Source organism: Squalius cephalus (genome assembly GCF_949319135.1).
Source record: "Squalius cephalus genome assembly, chromosome: 7".
Lineage (NCBI taxonomy): Eukaryota > Metazoa > Chordata > Actinopteri > Cypriniformes > Leuciscidae > Squalius > Squalius cephalus.
In genome coordinates this window covers 26,651,398-26,672,080 of record NC_137128.1, presented here as the reverse complement: position 1 = coordinate 26,672,080, position 20,683 = coordinate 26,651,398, and the positions used below count along the sequence as shown (strand labels likewise).

At 37.6% G+C, this 20,683-nt stretch overlaps 1 protein-coding gene across 2 annotated transcripts in view; it reads right to left on the bottom strand.

The window, feature by feature from the left end:
• pik3r2 (phosphoinositide-3-kinase, regulatory subunit 2 (beta)) overlaps positions 1 to 20,683 on the bottom strand; it is a 34,716-nt gene that overhangs the window by 11,507 nt on the left and 2,526 nt on the right. For both annotated transcript variants that reach the window (XM_079877057.1, XM_079877058.1), the window contains exons 2-10: positions 17,371 to 18,074; positions 7,524 to 7,616; positions 6,884 to 6,955; positions 4,761 to 4,901; positions 4,391 to 4,589; positions 4,202 to 4,287; positions 3,129 to 3,234; positions 1,804 to 1,902; positions 1,460 to 1,640 (exon numbers count right to left, since the gene is read on the bottom strand). In XM_079877057.1, coding sequence (XP_079733183.1) covers positions 1,460 to 1,640; positions 1,804 to 1,902; positions 3,129 to 3,234; positions 4,202 to 4,287; positions 4,391 to 4,589; positions 4,761 to 4,901; positions 6,884 to 6,955; positions 7,524 to 7,616; positions 17,371 to 17,689 — 1,296 coding nt within the window. In that variant the 5' untranslated portion in view covers positions 17,690 to 18,074. The remainder of the gene's footprint in view (positions 1 to 1,459; positions 1,641 to 1,803; positions 1,903 to 3,128; positions 3,235 to 4,201; positions 4,288 to 4,390; positions 4,590 to 4,760; positions 4,902 to 6,883; positions 6,956 to 7,523; positions 7,617 to 17,370; positions 18,075 to 20,683) is intronic.

Here is a 20,683-nt window from a genome sequence, read left to right as displayed (position 1 = left end):
TAAATTAATGAATAATTAGTGAATTAGTGAATAAAACTGTTAATGTTTGAATAAATTTGTGCAATGTGCAACTGAGTTGCATACAAACATTTCAGTTTTTATTTAAGTGTAATTATATCTGAAAATAAATTGAATATTTAGTTGAATATAATAGTTTAGGCTCTGTTGTTAATTTTAGCCTCTAATATTATAATAATGTCCCAAATGAAAGGGGTTCCCTGTATAGTTTACACAGCATTAGTTGGGAGAGGTTTTTTTTCTCCTTAAGAAAATCTAACTAATCGGTATCGCCAGATATGTTTCTAAATAATCGGCTATCAGTATCGGCGGATACATTTAGTATTGGTGCATCTCTACTATTGAGTTCAAAACAGCCAGATGAAGCACAACATGCAGGGGTCTTACAACTTTTCTTAAAGTTGGAGATTAATTCTAATAACAAAATTAGTATTATATATTATTATATACCAGAAAGCTAAATAAAACAGTGTCCCTAAAATATTTAAATGTGAATCTAATATCATGTGGACCACTTTTAAAGGAGAACTCCGGTCAATTTTAACATTGAGCTCATTTTTTTGTAAATTTGGAGTGCTGTCAGTACAGAGAACAACGACAAAAATTGGTGTTGCCTACACCGTGTTATCCTCTTTTTAAAATTTGCACCCTGTTGACTTACAGTAAATGGGGCAAGTTGATGTGTCATTACAAGTGCACAGCCAATGTGAGTGATTCCTTCAGAGTGAACACGGGTGAATCTGACTGCAGTAGATGTGAAAGATATGAATAAAAATGATAATAATTCAGCCAGCGCACATACCTGTATTTATTTCCTGTTTTCGGTCGAAGTCCATAGTAATCGATTGTCGAGTTCACGCGCATGATCATAGGTACTAAACCAATGTGCGTGAACTCAACAATCGACTACTGTGGACTTCGACCGAAAACAGGAAGAAAATACAGGTATGAGCGCTGGCTAAATAAATATAATTTTTATTCATATCTTTCACATCTACTGCAGTCAGATTCACTGTGTTCACTCTGAAGGAATCACTCACATTGGCTGTGCACTTGTAATGACAAATCAAGGATGTTAAGAGGCTAAAAGCAGGTTTAAAACTTGCCCCATTGAAGTCAACAGGGTGCAAATTTTAAAAAGAGGATAACACGGTGTAGGCAACACCGATTTTTGTCGTTGTTCTCTGTATTGACAGCACTCCAAATGTACAAAAAAATGGACCGGAGTTCTCCTTTAAGGTATTTGTATGATTTTTTTTGGAAACTGACAATTTGTGGTTGCTATGAACAGCCATTGCATGGAAAAGATCTATAAGAATATTCTTATGTACGTTATGAAGGCAAGTAAATAATGACAGAAATGTCAATTTTAGGCAAATTATACCATTAATGTGAAAAGACGGCATCAGTTTAAGCATTGTGAAGAGCGGAGGCATCGCACCTGCTGATATTTAGACACGGGGAAGAGCAGGCGAGTGTCCAGCTTGGCGTTGTACTGAGTCAGTGACTCATGTCGGTAGTGGTTGATGAGCTCCACCACAGAGAAAAAAGTAAGAGGTTCTGAGAATCCATACTTCCCCCCGCGGTAAAAAACCTTGATCAGTTTGTTATTTCCTCCTTTCCTGGAATAAACACCACAACCCTTTGATCATGTTGTGTCCCTGTTAGACATTCCACTTTTTAATCATGCATAGTAAACAAATGATACAGCAGCACACCGACGCAATGCATTCATCTCCTATTAGATATTAAACAAAATGCAGTTTGGCCTAAGGAAGCGCTCACCTGAGGGTCAAGGTGTACTCTCCCTGCACTTTGCTTGAAGCGTCCCGCACCAGGAACGTACCATCAGGAGTGTCTCTCATCTTCTCATTCACTTCCTCTCTAAACCCGTGTGCATAAAACAAAGATTCGTCATATACAGAAATGTGTGACGATCTTAATAACAGCTGACCAGGGGTCTCATTTATAAAGCGTGCGTACGCACAAAACGGGGCTGGAAACGTACGTACGCCAGTTCCCACGCAAAGGTTGTGATCTATAAAAAACAAACTTGACGGGAGAATGTGCGCACCTTTAAGCAAACTTTGAGCTGTGCGTACGCACATTCTGGAGACAAAGGGAATTGGCGACACCGATGGTGAGCTGGAGTTAAGTGTCTTTTTGGTCACTTTTAGACAGAAAATCTAAAGAAAATTAAACATATACAGAAAGATAATACAAATATAATTTCACTCACCAAGCCTGTCACTTGAAGCAAATATCCATCCCTTCTTAAATGTCCGCGCCAGCGAGCGCGTTGGGCCGTTTAGTGAAACTGACGCAAATAACAGTTTAAATAAATAAAATAATGATTTAAACTATGTTTTACTTCTGATATAAACATTTAGATTAAATATGCCATTCAAATTAATGGAGTTAAGCACTTAAACGTGAAATCATTACTTAGAAGTTACAACATTTTTATATTCAAATTCAGTCAATAGAAATATTTGTTGTGGATGCAATGTTTTTGAACACTTTTCCTCTGGCATGCTGTGTTTTAATGTTTTAACCACAGAGATAATTGCTTATCATGATAATACCAGATTGTCTGAGAAAATAGTTTCGTGCAAATAATGCCCAAGGCCTATCTGTTTCCATTAAAAATATAAATCAATTAAAAATACAATTCGGCCAGTGGAAAAGATTGAGAAAAACTTTCTCTGAACTGTATTTTACACTATTTGATTTATGTATTCAAAAACAAGGCAAGGATAGGCAACTACATGATTTTTATTAATGTAATGTGTCTTGTACCGTTAAACGTTATCACGTGGATGAATAATCATATGCAAATGATATGTAGATGAGGATCTGCATAGTAAAACTAGGCGTTGTAAGCTCCATATATGGTTATTTCGGGGAGGAGACGCATGTGCGCACAATCTTCCGCTGACTGGGATTTATAAAGTGAATTCTGCGCAGTTTCTGGCGTACGAACGGTTTTATAAATCTGAATATTTTTTTGCGTACGCCATTTTTGGCTTTCGGGCGCACGTACACTTTTAGTAAGGTTCCTACGCACAGTTTTATAAATGAGACCCCAGGTAATTATATCAGCGGTTTACCTGGAAATGTCTCCCCAGTACCATTCAGCGTCACTCAGTAAGCTGTTGTTTCCATTGGTCACAGATGAGGCCATGGCTTTGGCTTTGGGCGGTTTAGGAGGGAGAGCTAATTAAACAAGACAAATAAGACAAATATTTACGATAAAAATAAAGAAATCTTTGTTTACCCCCACACGACTGAGGGCATCATTTGCTTTCACGACTTTCATGCATCGTCACCATAGAAACGTGCAATGTTATATTACAGCGACAGTGTCTCTGGAGCCACCTGTCTTGCTCGAGGGCGTAATAGTGATCGCCCCGGGAACAGCCCTGCAACCTTTCAGTTACCAGCTTAGATATTTAGCAATGACATGATGTTTTCTCTCCTGGAGTAGGGTTTATGTCTAAACTACAGAACTAAACACACTACTAAACTAAACACAAAGCTCTTTTGATTTCTTTCTTTTTTTCATTTTTGTGATGGCAAAGCTGAATTTTCAGCATCATTACTCCAGTCTTCAGTGTCACATGATTCTTCAGAAATCATTCTAATATGCTGATCAAGAAACATTTCCTAATATCATCAATGTTAAAAACAGTTTTTCAATTTTTGTGTAAACTTAGATTTTTTTCCCAGGATTCTTTGATGAATAGTTTAAAAAACAGAATTTATTTGAAATAAAACATTTTTGTAACATTATAAATGTCAATTTTGATCAATTTAAAGCATCCTTGCTAAATAAAAGTATTCATTTCTTTGAAAAAAATCTTACTGACCCAACAGTTTTGAACGTTAGTGCGTGTGTGTGTGTGTGTGTGTGTGTATGCATGTATGTATGTATGTATGTATGTATGCATCTATACACACACATTCAGAGCTGAACATTTCCATCTTATGTCCATAATATACTGCATTAGTGGCATGTTATAAATAATCAGACTTCTTTAGTGCGCTTGCATAATAACCAAACCAAAACTTACCGAATGTATAAAATCTATCAAAACATGAACTTTGGTTCGGACCTTGGTGTGGACTTTCAGGTGTGGAAACACCTCAAAAGCATTACTATTATATACAATAGGTAACTCACCGGGAGGGGTCGGCTCTTGTTCCCAAATTCTCTCCAAAAGAAGTCTCTCAACTGCAACCGCAGGAAACCCCTCATCTTCCTCTGACCTGAAAATCAAACGAATAGAAATGGAGATAGTTTGCACATGTGCAAATTTTCAGCAACACATTTCCAGAATTTGTCTCCAGCCAATAGAAACATCACGCTCACCCGCTCACAGGGCCCCTGATCAGCAGAGGGCCAAAGATTTGGCCGAGGGTGTGAATGTCGAGGCCGTTGTGCTCCGCGCACTGGCAGACCTTCTCCAGGTGTCTGAGCAAATAATGCAGCGTCAGGATGTTCTGCAGTGGAACTTCAGGTTTCCCCAGTGCCTCCCACAGCTGCTCTCGTCGCCTCACGGAGGGAACGCCTATTCATGTATGACATCACCGTGAGCGCATGCGCCATCAGATGTGCAGGCACAGACAGGGCAGACACTCAGCACATTTGAGCTGTTTGTTCGCGGAGTTCATATAATTCTGTTACTTTCTATACACGGTGCTCTTTCGTCCTGCACGGATAAGTGAAAAGTGGCACATACCTGATTCTAGTTTCACTGCTGCCTGAAGGTCTGTATAAACAGAGGGCGGGATGATGGGGGCAGGAAGTTCCTGCAGGTACCGAATAAGAGCCTCCGAGAGTGCATGAATGTCCCACTGTCCCACGTCCAACTCCTGCAGCTCTGCACAAGACAAATGACCGGTCACATCATGATCCACACACTAATCCACTAGATCTAATCCAATACATCTCTTTCAAACACTTTAGAGTTACACAGAGTTACATAAATATGTTGTTACTTATGGTAACCAAGTAGCTAATTGCTGGGCAATTTTATCCTACTCTTAACCGTAGGGGTGGGCGATATCTCGATATTTACGATATATCGAGATATTTTTTAAACTCGATATGGATTTTGACATATCGTATATATCGATATATTGTTTATATTTAATTCTGATTTCGCCACTTTGCTTGTTTGCCTTCTCTGTGCTGTGCTCGCGCTCGCGCTCGCCCCCGCCCTCTTCCGCCTCCTTGCTTTTGTTCCCCCTCCCCTCGCGTGTTGTCTCATTCAACCAAGTCCCCCGAGTCCGGTCAGGCACATCAATCTTTCCCCGCCCAGCGAGTGCTTGAAGTGCGTCAGAAACAGCGCGCGCGCGACCAGTTGTTGTTGGTAATTTTTTGTGTAGTGTCGCCTCTCGCCGCATTGCTTTTGTTTGAGGGCGCTTAACACACTCACACTTAACATGCTCCCCTGTAGAAACGGGCCTGGCAGCTCGCGCCAGGTCTAGACACGGTGAAAGTTTCCTGATTGTGACGGATGGCCGAATTTACACATTATAAATTAGCATTAGCCTACCTATTCTGCTATAGATACAGTGCCAAAAAGAAGAGAAGAGGATAAAGGTGGATAAAGACAGAGGTAAAGTGATGTAATGAATGAACAGTTTATCTAATTGCATAGTAGTAAGATACTGTAATTTAATGGCAGTTATTTTTACCTTAAACTTTATGCTAGCAGTTGTTCTGAGTTCTCCAGAGGCCCCAGACAGTGTGATTTTGTAACAATCATGTCAATTTTTAGATGCATTTGTATCACTTTATTTTTAATTAATGTTTTACTCTACAGTTGTGCAGTTTTTGGGGGATATATGGCATTTCTTTTATTTATTTGCCAAAATTAGTAATGATATTTCTATACAGGTTTATTTAAAATAGTGCAATATGTATTATTTCTTCCTTTATTTTACAGTTAAATTATTATTTTTGTATACAGGGATTTTTTTTTTTTTAAATGTCGCAGAAACACTTTGTTCCTACATGAACTGCCTACCTATTTGCACTTCAATAAAAAAAGACTTTGTGGTATTTGGCATATTTGTTTTTGCAGTAGTTTTTGGGGGGTTATTTTTCCTGTAAAGATATCGAGATATATATCGTATATCGAGATATAGCAAAATATATCGAGATATATTTTTTGCTCCATATCGCCCAGCCCTACTTAACCGTATCACTCCTGGTTATCACACTTTTGTGATTATGTTTATATGGTGTATATATAGTGGGGTTCATAAGCCTGAGACTTTCAAAATCTAATTTAAACCTGGAAATAACATTTTAGGATTAAAAAATAAAAACAAAGAAACTGTAAAATTACCTATAAATATTTATTACATTTTATTACAAATTAGTAGTAGTACAAGCAAATATTATACTTATATGATATTTATTAAATAAATAAATGTATTTTAGGTAGATGGATGGATGGATAATTATCACTAGAAAAAATGGTAATATTTTGTAGCTTTATTATTTAATGCAATGTTTTTTTTCCAATGTAATAATTTAATTAAAAAGTTACATTTAAAATGTAAAAGACGTTTTAATAATTTCTCAGCAATGTTACAGCTGAAAAACAATGTTATCAATAAACAACCTAGTTAAATAGAGAAAATATTTAAACAATGTACACAGGCTAACATTAACACTAAAATGAGACAAACAGAAAGACTTACAGCTACTAAGAATAACACGCAAAAACACTAAAGCAATCAAAATCCTTAAGCCCTGCCGCTGTATATGTTTCCAAGTATGTGAATAAAACTTTTCCACATCTGGGAAAGAGAAGAGAGTCAAAAGATGAGAACAGCGGATTTAACTTACCAGCGAGGCTCTGTCGTTGACTGTCAGAGGCTGAAGCGGTGGATGTCCTGTAAAGTGTCATAGAGTCCAGACCTAGCAGAAAATCGAGGCATTAGTTCATCTCTCAAAAATAGATCTTCCATGCCAGCTTGGATTAGAGAAGCAGTCACATCTAAACATTAAATGTAAAAGCCCGGAGATATAAATATATCCAGTCATGCTATCGGGAGAACTGGGAAAACAGCCCAGCTGAATCCCTGAGCTCTGTTTTAGTCTGTGAAGAAGTGAGAAGACGGCTTCAGTCAAGCCAGACAGTCCGAGCGTCACACAGTCTCTCGCTCAAGGGGAGAAAGAGAAGGACGGCTCACAGCGAAAGAGGAAATCTGGGTGGTAATAACTGTCATATGGTGCAATAAGAAACATTTTTCACACTTCTGCTTCCAATATTATTTTCAATGTGGAAATATCTATTAAAGATACAATCAATTTAAAAAGAGAAATCCAAGGTAACTTTTTTATTTTTCTTCTTTCTTGTGGTTGGAGGCGCTCTGCAGGACTCCTGCTCGCTCTGGATTTGAAATATCATGTGTCAGGTTCTCTAACGAACAAACCACAAACAATAAAGCCATTTACATGACATTCAATGACACAAAAGTATTACCTGTCTGCTCAATTGCTTCAACCAACTTAATAAGATTTGGGGGAGCAGTTTCTAGGTGTGTGAACTGTTTGGTCAAGTCCAGGACTGGAGCAACTGAAACGGCAGAGAAAGAGGAGAATTCAAATCAAACCTCTGCTTATGTGCTACCAAACAACAGCTGAAAATAAGAAGCAGCTTATTTAATGAACATCAAAACCAACAACTAAATTATAGCACTTACTGAACATTTTGTAGAGGGGTCAATGACAAATATATATATATTATTTTTTTAAGAAAGCCAAGCACAAAGTTCTTTATACCATTTTCAACAAAAGTTGACATTTAATCACTCAACTGTCATGTGGTGTAACCATCAAGTAAAAATTAATACCATTTTCCTTACACCTTGAATGCATGTGAGTGCACATATCTTATTCATTATAATTCACATTCTTAATATATTTTTCAAGGTGACAAAAAATATATATATTTTTACAAATACCAAGAATTATTACGTTTTTGGGGAGTCACACCAGACCACATGACACTTTTCAACCTTAAATAACTGCTTTGTCACAAAAACCTCAAATTATCTGATATTTATTTTAAGAGACTTGGTGACTGTCATACAGTGGTCTGCAGGGTTCCACTCTATGATATCATTTCCCATTGCATGTTTTTTTTCTCCAGCTTGGTTGCACCACATGACTTTGGACAATTGCTTTTTAAATATTAATAAGCAGGGTTTTTCCACTAAGAAATAATCCACGATTATGCTTTTTAATATGGTTTTCTTTTCATTTATGGTGGTTTTCTCTATTTATATTTTCTATATTTAGTTTTTATTCCCCCCCCCCCAAAAAATGATCAGAGTGAATTTTAATGTGTATTCAATTTACTGTATGAATGAATTGAATTTTAATGTTGTTGTTTTTTTAAATAGATCCAGAAAAACAAAAAAAAGCATCATATCATGGATCCATGGGATCATATTTAACGGTTTCCTTTTTTATAAATAAAATGAATGCCATAAATACTGTAAAAACCAAATCCTAAGAAAAATGTGCCTTAACACCAGCATTTACTCTGGCACTCTTCTTTCTCATTTTTGAATTGTGGTTTGCAAGATTACAGCCTTCACTACCTACTGTTGTGACTCAGTGTCCCGAGGCCAATGTTTTAAATTTGACTTTGACTTGCCTGTTACCTTTTTTAAATATAGCGCTAAATGTGCAGTCCTTCGTGGAATACTAAAGCTGCCAAAAGCAGCAACTGTCTAGCGGAGAAGGCTGTTGATGTGATATAATGAGAAGGCTATTCTATAAAATCTGTGTATTTTTGCACCTCAGACTTCAGAGCCTGTGCTAAACTCAACGCAGGCCACGTCTCCCGCTTCTCTTCTGTCTTAGGGGTGTGATGACTGTGGGATGTATAATTGCATATGGTTTTTATATTGTGCTTCCTTCCTTGCCTGTTCTATTGGTTAAAAAACCCTCTTGCATTCATTCAAAAACTATTTAGAATAACATTAAGTAGACATTAGAACACATTTCAAAATTAAATAGTAAAATATTGTATAAAAAAAAAAAAAATGGATGGAGCTACACCGAAGAAAACAAAGAAAAAAAAATGTCTTTATCATACAAAAGCTTTAAGCTGGTGAAAAAAGCCCTCCGTTTCCTTCTGTCTTATCCACCCCTTCTGGAGCGAGCGCTGCCTTGGCCCTTTGCGTGAGTGGAGCACAATAAACTATTTAATCAAAAATCCTGAACAAGCAAAACCCCACTGGCCGTGTGCCAGACCCTCCTTTTCAGGCCCACCACAAAGAGGCCAGAGCTTGGCTGCCTTCGCCTCCTGGCAGTGCAAGGCTAAACCACGTCTGATTATTAATTTTGGAGTTCAGACGAAGTGCCATGTCAGCACATTCCACTTTTCCACTGCACGTTAAACATGGAACTCTGCTCGCTTTTCCCTCTTACGGACACAAAGCCTGCCTCTTCCGCCCTCAATCTTTCCTCATCTCACACAGTTACCTCAACATGAATCCATGTCCTATCTTAATCCATATTATATCTATATCCTAGGGACGCATTACAGAGACTTCCTAACTTAATTTTTGAATTATGAGTTTTATTTCCTAAGTCAAGTTACCATGGTTACTAAACAGACAGAATGAGATTCTAAGTTAGGATGTTTCTGTAAAACAGCCCCTGAAGAACAACTAAATTAATCTTTTTCATTTTCAACTTTAGGCTGAGATTTCTTTGTCAAAGACAATTTCCTCCTGAAAACAAATGGCTGTTTTACAAATATTAACAATGATATTTACTATTTTGCACACATATAATTTAGCAAATGTCTTTACTTACAATACTTTTTGTCTTAAGGTAAAATGACAGCATTGTTTTTAGTTTTTAATTTCTGAATTTAAATTAGGTTCATTTTTGGGGGGTACCTCCAAAATGTCCAAGAGGCTTTAACTAAGCAAAAATGTAGTAATACAAGTAATAAAAATGTCCTTGTCTCATAAATGTAATGTTTTTCTTTAAAAGAATGAAATTTATGAAAACTAGTTTAATATTATATTTGTTTATTATTTCTTAGAATTTAATAAAACCTCTCCACTGCTTATTACCATTTGAAAAACTTAACACACTCATGCATAACACGCTGAGAAAAAAACAACAACAAAAAACCCAGGAAATGATGCAGACCCCCTCGACTGTTAAGGTGCGTCAAGATCAATAGTCTCAGATAATTTGACCTTTTTATGGCAGGGCAAAAATGTTTCTCAAAACCACATAAAAAACCAACATGAATACAAAGATTACGTTGCTAAGAACTTTGCACATGATGTACTTTAAACAACAACAAAAAATTTAAAAGCAGTTTCCTTTTTTATCTTGGACACGCTTATTTGTCATTTACAAAATGGCTGCTTGTGCCTGTGTGGTCATCCATAACAAAACACAAAAAACTGATTATATTCTTTTACTAATAAACAAACTAAACTACGGTATAGCTGCAAACTCACTGGCACAAATAGTCAAACCCGCAGCAGGGGTTTTTGTGCAAAATACAGCTTTTAGGAAAAACAGCTGTGGCCCTGAAGTCATTGTTGGTTTTTGGAGAGAGAACCAACTAATCATTACCCAATTATAGTCGTCTTGGTAGTCTGCAATCTGGCTGGCCTGCAACTGAACGTGCCCTGGGAAAAAACAACTGCAACAACTAATGCTATGATTACTTTATTCAGCTGTCACTTCTTCACGGCTGCACTGTCGAGGCAAAAATGATCTTATCTATGTATAAATGGTTGTCTAACAAAAGTCTGCAACTTTTCTTCTGTTGTTTATCATTTTTATGCTTGCTGAGTTTAATTTAACAGCCTACATTTTGGTAGGCCGAAGTGCTCGACTAGTTTGCAATTGTTTGTGTGTGTGGTTTTTTGGTTGACTTGTGCTCTGATGTGCTCTTCATTAACTTAGATTCGGCCATGCTCTACAAATGGAAAATGATGTCTTTGTACTCTGAATATGATTATGTAAGACAACTTTCACCCGCATTCAGTGATCTGGGCACCTCATTCATAGCTAACCGAAGGCCTTGCCCATTTCCTTTCTCTGGAGCTCTAAACCTCTCGACATGTTTTAATCTTAATGCAGTGCAAACGGTATTAAGAAACACAACACACCAAAGCTGCAACTACATTAGACAGTCTTATAAAGCTCAAGTTTCTTTTTGTTGAGCAAAATCGGCTTCAGGCCTGACAGGATTTCTACACACTGCACAGACAGAGTGCAGCGTAAAAGGAAGAAAGGAAGAAAAGATAGACTAAAATATCACAAATATATCACATGTACACTACTGTTCAAAGGTTTGAGGTCGGTAATGTTTTTGAAAGAACCACTTGTCATCTTAGATTAATGCACTTAAAGTTAATCTTTAAAACACTGATTTAATTACATTGTTAAAAGTAATCTTTAGCAAAACCTAAAATGAATATCTACTTTTTATACTGCACATTATAATGTTGTAACGCCTAAATTCACTTGTAGAATTGAAATGATTGATTTTAGTTTTCAGTGTTTTATTTGAATTCTGACAAAATATTATAGAATTTTAATATCGGCCTTTTATTGATTATGAAAATTATTATCAGCTTATTGGTATCAGCCAGAAATGTAATATTGTGCATCCCTAGTGGGCATCATTCGCAACTTTTTACTCTCAGTTAGGGCTTCACATTTAATAAATAAAAAATTGCACCCAGAGTATGACCTAGTGCAATTATTAAACTGAGGATTTTTCTGGAATTTAGTCAGTCGCAATAAAATGCATAATGTTAGGGCTGCACGATTTGGGGGGGAAATTTAATTGCAAGTTTTCTGGTTAAATTTGCGATGCACGATTTAAAATGCAAACAGCCGGTTTGTTGTGCTTGTTTGTAGGGCTGCACAATTTGGTCCAACATTTAGTTCTTATATATTAATATGACTAATAATTATTATTATGATGATTATTATTGTTGCTAAATAAAAATATTAAACAAAATAAGAAATATTACTATTGTAATAACACTTCCATTATTAAAAATAAAAAATAAGAGTACTAGAGCCCGCACTGACGCGAGCTCCGCAACAGACTTTTACTGTTACGTCACGAAAGTGCAGGCTCGTAGGAAGACCGCAAGTGCTTGCTTAGGGTGCCATTAATCCCAAAAGTGGAATTACACGCAGCCAATAAACACGATTGCCGTAATATATGGCGTATTTGAGTTCTTCAAGCCTTCTCGGGTATTTTCATTATGTATATTTACAATGCAATGCCTGTATCACTGTACAGTACTATAAAATGATAACTTGTGTGTGTGCCTCATTCTACGATAAGCCACATTAACTCACAAAAGGAAGTTATTTCAAACTGGAGTCGTATTTTGTTGGACAACAGGTTTATGAACGCTTCGCATTACAAGTTTGGGAAGATATTTCACTCATGTTGCTTTTTCAAATTCACGTCATAAGCGACTCAAACTCGCAGTACTTGCAGAGATGGAGCAGCATTTACTACTTCACCAACATGCTGTGCATATATTCATTTAATTAAAAAATCAGAAAAAAAAATATATATATATATATAAATCACACTAAGCCAAATCGCGATTTCGGTTTAATTTCAATTAATCGTGCAGCACTATATAATGTGCTGATAAAGCATGCTGTACAGTCAAGTAACAATATGCCTAGCATTTGAACATAGGCCAAAGCACCATGGGAAAGATTCTTTAATACGGACTCAGATCGGAGGCCTTAACTAGCCCTCTACTAATTCTGTGAAAGAAAGTTCAGGGTAAGGAGCCGGGGGAAAATTCAAGGGGCCTTCTCTTTCTGAGAATTGTAGTGAGTGGATAGTTTATAGCTGCCTGGAGACAGTATCAGAAGAGTCTGTGAAACAGGGGAGGAGGAACAGGCGGAGACTGTACAAATGCCAAGCCATGGTTCACTTCAACAAGCAGTAAAACTGAGGCCAGGAAAAGAAAAAGAGGGGAAAAAATAGAGGGAGAACTTCTGCCATAGTTTGACTTTGTGCAACGTTTCAGTGAGGACAGTGTTGGTGGATTTCAATTAAATCACATGAAATCTCTCTCACACTGAATAAGACATGGGAAAACACCACATAATTATTTTCACATTTTCTGTGCAGATGCTTTTCTGCCATATTAAAGGGATAGTTCACCCAAAAAATTAACATTTGTTGTTAATTTATTCACCCTCAGGCCATCCAATATGTAGGGGTCTTTTTTTCTTCAGTAGAAGTACCGTAGTCAATGGCTACCATCACTTTTAGTCAAAAAAAAACATATACAGACAAAACAATATTAATACCCGTGGCTCAGACGATACTCTGAGGTCTTATGAAGCAAAACGATCGTCATGGCAGTCTGGAGCGCGAGCTTCCAGTCGCATACTTATGCACGGAAGCAAACTCACACATGAGTTTTTATCTTTATTATCTTCACTGTAAAAAAAAATTACATCCCCAAGTCAAAAATTTCTAGTGACTGATCACATCTAAATTTTTCAATTAGTCTGACGTATTATTTCTCATTGAGCCAATGTTAACAGACTATTGCAACAAGAATTGCACTTGGGCCAATTTAAAAATTTAGATGTGACCAGTCACTAGAAAATTTTGACTTGGAGAGGTTAGAAATTTTTTACAGTGTTCATTTTTAAACTGTCCTTTTGTTTTATAGCTCTTTTGCACATAGGCACAAATATAGATATATTCACCATATAGGCCTATGTTTTGATAGCATTCAGAGGCATGTTTGTTTGAAGGACAGCACTGGGAAGGATGTGGAATAGTGTGTTTTGTCAATAAAGAAAATACAATTTTCTTGATAAAAAATTATAAAAAACTTTGTTCTTCAACAAAAATACTATGATAAAATAAAACCTTTAAAAGCAACTTGGTATATTGTTTGTTTTTATTGCCATACCAGCATTTATGGCCCTGTTTACACCTGGTATTAAGGGGCGTTTTGGTCGCTCGGATCACAAGGAGACGAGGGAGAAACATACCCGGTTACACCTGGTGTTTTAATCCGTCTCTTTTGTCCACTTTTATGGAGTTTTTTTCAGATTTGATCTAATGGACAAAATAAATTCACGGAAAGAACATATGAACGCACCCGGACACGACAGAAAAACATACGGAGAGAAGCAGATTTCGTTTCTGCTCTGACAGATGCAAGACCACGGTGAACGCGGTGAGTGTGTTTTAGAAATCAGGAATGGTGAAAGAACATTGAGCTTGGTACGTTTTCCTCCTTCAAACCAATTTTAGGTCTCCAGCCGACAAAGTTTAAATCTCGTCTGGCTAGCGCGCTTCCCATATTGTTTACACATTAAGTCAGTAGGCGAAGAGTAGGCGGTCTTTTGATATAAGATTTTTTTTCAATATTTGGTGAAACATTTTTGAAAACATCACAGAATGTCAAAATACTGGACTTGAAAATGTAATTAGCTTTATTAATCTGACATGACATTTTCAGTTTCTTAATAGAGCATAATTTCTATATTCCTCTTTGTTCGATGCTACATTTTCATGCAAATCCATTTCAAGCAGCAGGCAAATGTCTCAGGCATGTAGGTTAATTCCCTACAGCTACATAAGAAAAACAGTAAGTTAGCTGATTTTAGCTACTGTTTACTTACTGTTTACAGCAAGGAGACTCTAAAGCAACACTAGTGCCAAAAGTTTTGAACAATGAATTTCCATAAACTGTCCAGTTGTCTAAAAATTATTTTAACATTTCTAGCTAAAAATATATATATTAGAGATTAACTTTTCAGACCTGGAAATCACAATTTTAAAAATTCGCAGATTCTTCCATGTTTTCCATGATCATGGTGACCTCTTACAGGTTTAAATACTCAAAACTTTGTATTCCTCAGATTTGCCTTGAAAATGTGAACAAGTCTGGATCTTACTCAGAAGAAGCAGCTAAAATGGTGCATGTCTGGTCCTCCTGCACGTCCTGTAATTCAACACTTCGAAGTACACCAACACTTCTCATACTTTCTCTTTTTAGTCAGTGAGCATCACAGATTGAATATGACAACTTTTTTAGTGTGTACTGCAGACTTTTAACAGTCCAAAAAAAGGGACACAAAGGAGACATTGAAGCAAGAATCACCTGATGGAGTGGGAATGTGCAGATGAAGCTGAAAGCCCTACCTGATACATATAACTCTCCAAATTGGCCTGGTAAACTGCCAGGCCTCCAAACATACTATAATTTACTGCTTCCTGAGGGCATAAAGGGAGGAGGAGAGAGGGTTCGAGGAAAGTGCCAGAGAAATACAGGAGCAAAGACAGTTTGTCCAAAGAGACTATATATTATGTGTAAAAATGTTCATGCATTAACCGCTTTTTAATGTCACTGTGTGAACAGCTTGTAATGAAACTTAAAAAACAAGACCTTCCCCAACTTCCTACGTTATCTATGAAGAGCCTGTAGACTGATATTTACGTGAAGGACTTGGGACATTTTAGCCGGGAAAATCAAAAGAATGTGATGGTTACGCGAGCTCCCGAGAGCCTCTCTTCCATTTAATGACCCAAGAAATGAATGCTTATACAATGTTCAGGTCAGGATAATGCTGAAAGAGCCATTCTGTACTGTAATGTCAATGTGTCATGCAAAGAAAAGGGATTAATTCAAACTATAGTCTCACATAGCCAGATCTATATAGTCTATAGCAGGGGTATTAAATTAAAGTTCCCATTAGTGGTCCGGTCTCTCTATTACCTTCCCAGTGGAGGTCCAGACAATACTTTTTTGGAACAGTTATACATTTCCATCGGGGCAGCCGTAGTGCTTTGTAAAAGAAAAAATCCTAAACACTCAAAATAGTCATCAAAAATGAGAATCTTGGGCCCAGAGAGCCAAAAGCAGTGATGTCCAAGAATTCTTTCCAATATTTACCCCCCAAAAAAGTTAATATTTCTCTCAACTGGATATTAATATAAAAAGGTTAGGCTAGATCAGATGTTTTATCAGGCTATAATGATTATTATTTTACATTTAGAAACCTACGTGCAGGGGCGCGGGAAGATGTTTTCGGAAGGGGATGCTGTTTTGTACCGGTCTACAGGACATAAATTAAGATTTTAAGTTATTGAGCTGTTTACACTGACATATACAATAGAAGAGCCAGCACAGCGACAGGAAATAAAAATGAACATAAAAACCTGCCTAGCTTACACAACACCGAAGGTGGACTAGTGCTCTGGAGTAAAGCGGACTAATTCTTTTTATGCACACTGCAATGGTCACAGTATGACGTCAACATTCTGCGTGTGTTTTAAAAAACATAATTCAACATATAATTAACACTTTTTAATAACCCACTTAAAGTGTTTATAACAAATAAATGACTAAATGCCAAAAATTAATAACCTAAATGTTCATGATAAATGTTAAACATTTACAATCCTGTGAAAACAGGGGGTGCTGTAGTTTTTTTGTTTTCGCCAGTGTTTTAGCAAAAAGTATCTATTTTGCTGCTGACCGTGTTTCTGCTACTGTTGTTAAAAACGACCGCGTCATCTGCAGCTCTTAATGTGGCGCTTCACGCCTTTAGCAGGAGAAAGAAGAAGTGATGCGCACAGAACGGAAAGGGCTTGAATGAAGTGCGTTTGGCTCTAGATAATATATATTATTAATATTAATATAATATACATTAAAAATATTACAGGATATACGCTGAAAAACCATTACCGTAAACGACCGCTTGCGGTGTGAACCGCTCCATTGTTTCGACGCGCTGCTCAATTTAAATTGTAGAAACAGTAAAACGCCACAATTATGTTCCGCATAACCAAGCCAGGGTCCGGAACCAGACCGGTCTGCCATTTTGAATACCACTGATCTGTAGTCTCAAATATAATTTATAATCAAACTCTCATAACAGTGTAATTTTAATTAGCTCATCTGTTGTCATAATGGCCACCGGTGTCGCTAACAACAAGGATTTTTGAAATCTACATATAGCCCCTTTAAAGAGTTAGATGATCATGCTAGATGACAAATAAATAAGAAAGATCTCTGATGATTCAATGCCTAACTAATATTGCTGTAGAAGAGAAGCCAGCTGTCAAAAGCAAAATCCCCATTTTCCTTCAACAGAAAAGGGGGGAAAATCCACAAATGTTTATTATGAGAGATCTGAGGTTTGATTCAACAAGCATATCAGTCAGTTCCCAAAACAAAACGGGTTTTGACCTCTCTAGCACACATTAAGCAGGTTAGTCATTGGTCAACACATTAAAAGTCAATAAAAAAAGCAGCCAGTCTTACCCTGCAAAGTTGGCTCAGGTCTGGGAACAGCAGGAAGCGGTCTCTGAGAACGAGGCTGGCAGGACGGCATTGACATTTTCACAGGTCCCACATACTGCACGTACGTCCCCGGAAAGTCTCCCCTCTGTTTGGTACGCTCGTTAAACCCTAAGATCCAGCCGATGCATTCCGGGTGCTGCTCATCTCCCTCTTTGATGCCCAGTGACAGCAGAGAAGCTTTGTCGACCGTCAGGATATCACCGGGCTCAAGGTCAATGTCATCCTCCCAGTCCTTACAGTAGGCGTACAGAGATCTGTACTGGAAGCCATCAGCAGCCATTTTCAGAGTATGAAATGACAATCACCCCTGGCAGAAGAGTGTCGGACTGGGGGTGAAACTTTGCGAGGGTGCGAATTATGTCGTACAGTGGGACGTTTCGTTGAAAGCTAAGCACTACTGATCGGAGCTCATAAGCGGGCATGCGCGGAAGGAAAGGCTTAGACCTGGCCGGTGTTAGCCGAACAGGCCACTTTTCTCAACTTGAACCCGCGGTTCAACCAAATGATGGAACAAAGGGAATGCAGCATGCTCATTCAGGCACCGGAAAAGAAATAAAGAATTAAGTCCTTTACAGATTTCTTTCGCCAAATCAGCTGGTGTCGTCTTATAGCAGGTTGCTCAACATTCCCTCTCAAGATGTGATCCTCCCAGTGTAACGTGATGACTGTAAGAAAAAAGAGAGAAGTATATTAATAAGAGTAACTCACACAGGGGCTTTCTTTCTTTCTAAAAGAATAAATAAAATACTCACAACAACTAAATTGGTGTGTTTACATGCACAGTTACAAACGAGCTACCGCAGGCTTTTGCATAGTCCAGCTACAGCTTGCATCTCAGTCCAAGTATACAGTAGTGGCTAAAAGTGAATAACGGCCAAGGAAAATTGACATCTTCACCCTATTTTCAATTATTATTAAAAATGTGTTAAAGATTTTCTAAGCATATTGTGTAGTTGTGCTTAGATTCAATTGTTATATTTGTGATAATGCAAGTAAACATGGCAAATTGTGGTGACAATTGTGTTTTGCTAACACATGCAAACACGAGAGAATCAATGCAATATTAATACCTAATTATGTTGTAGTCAATGTATGCTCAATTCCTGTGATCTTTTTGTTTTTCTATATATTTTTTTTGCATAGTACTTAGCTGTAGTTTTTTGCCAAATAATTTTGTCAGATAAAAACCAAGTTTAGCATTATGTTCTTCCCTCATATAAAATATTTTCCTCATATTATGATGGTTTAATCAAACTGGTAGGGTCATTAAGAACAAATATCCCTTCTGGACATCACTTTTGACCACTACTGGACATGACAGAATGCGCGATGAAATATTACAAAGATTAAATACACTTGTCTTTCAGAGAAAGTGCACAACGCCAAGGCCTACTGTAGTCCGATTACACATGCTTAACAAAGACGAGCTCTAAATGCATTATCTTGGTCTGTTAGTCAGACTTCCCAAAAAAAAAAAAAAAAACAGACTAGATCGACTAAAGCGTTTACATTTTGTTGTAACGATTGACTGTAACAATCAAACTTTTAAAGTGCATACTGTATAAATGCACCAACCACGATGCACCTCATACATGCGTCATATGATGGACACATTAAGTCATTCTGTAATTTTTTTAACACCATAATCTAAAGGCAAACTAAACCGAGAAACAAGCAACTCTACTTACCTTGAAAAAATGAAAGCTAGAAATATCAGCACCCTTAATTTCATAGCACAGCAAGTAACCAAATATTTTAATTTCAGCAAATTATCAAAAAACGATAACTGTCTGCCAAAAAATCGTCACAGTTGAGGGGTGGTGTTTGTGGAAATAGCATTGCTAAATGAGTGCCGGTCACTCAAGTTTCAAATTCATCCAATATAAAGTCCATGCTTGTCTAAGAATCCAAATAATACAGTACGTAGTCGATTGTGTTTAAGCTTTTTTGCAATATGCATCACTTATTTGACGGAAGAGCAAAACATATAATTTTTTCATGCGCATGCGCACCTTTGAACCAGGGGTTTATGCTCATATACCAAGAAAGAGGCACATTAAAGGTTTGCCAAACCTGTGGAAGGATTGCAATCGAAAAAACACTATCAAAGTGTTCGCAGGCATGACAGGGCAGCACTCACCCCACTTTGACCAGGCGCACTAAGGTCTCAGTCCGACATCCTCTGTGTAGAGAAGAGAGGTGCAAGCGCAGACACGTGGCACTGACATACCCAACCACAGCCCGCAATCCTCACACCACTGAAACACCCCCTTCGAAAAACGTCATCCCCCTTTCCGCCTTTTCATCATTTTAACTAAAGTACGGGTAATGTTACTGCTGCTGTGGGAAGAAGTTCATTCAGGAAAAGTGAAAAGGTCCATTCTGAGTACAAGTTCTGAAACTAAAAGTTCTGCTGAGAGAAATCTTCATCTTTACAGTCAAGCACACGGCTTAAACTGCAGGACAGCAGCTGGCTGATTTGTACGCATCCTTTCCTCCCCTTTATTCAGCCAGAGAAGAGCAGTTCGCAAAACACTGTGACCAAGGCAGAGCACAAAATAATTAATGAATTGAGCCAGGAAACTCACTGTTGCTACAGAAGGGAAAAGGTAATCCTGCACTCCTATTGGGCAGCATATGGCCATGTGCTCAAGAATCACCAGAGAAGCTGGGGCAAATCAAGCAAACGTTCTAATATTAGAAAATGTATCTAGGCAGTGATCAAACCCAAAAACCCTTAAACTATACTGCTTTTCTTCAGTGGATCACTTTTTTGCCATTAACAGGAATATGTTTAAGCCTGTATGGCAGGCTTATGAGTATTTTGAATGAGAGACAAGCAATGCAAAATCAAACAAAAATGTTGAATGAGGGTTGTCTAATCAGGACTATGGCAAATTATTAGGATGATTAGGATTTTTAAAACGCGAGGAAAACGCAAAGGACTGGATTCTGCTTGGAGTTCAAATGAGAAAACAGTATAAGGATTCTCTTTCGTGCTGTGCATGTCTTCAGCCTCAGGCTACCGAGGTAGGAGTTTAATCTATCCATGGGACGCGTGTAAGATATAGAAATTAGGACAGTCTGGGTATTTTGCAAATGTGTGTCGAGAAGGAAAACGATGAGATTGTCTGGGTATGAAAAGCTTATGCAATATTTTTTTCCTTTCGTTTCATTGGCCGAAGTACCTTGACTAATGCCCATGAGTCTGGTGACAGACACTGTTCTCCAAACAATATGTCCTTTTAAAGCTTGGAGTGTGCAGGACTGAAGG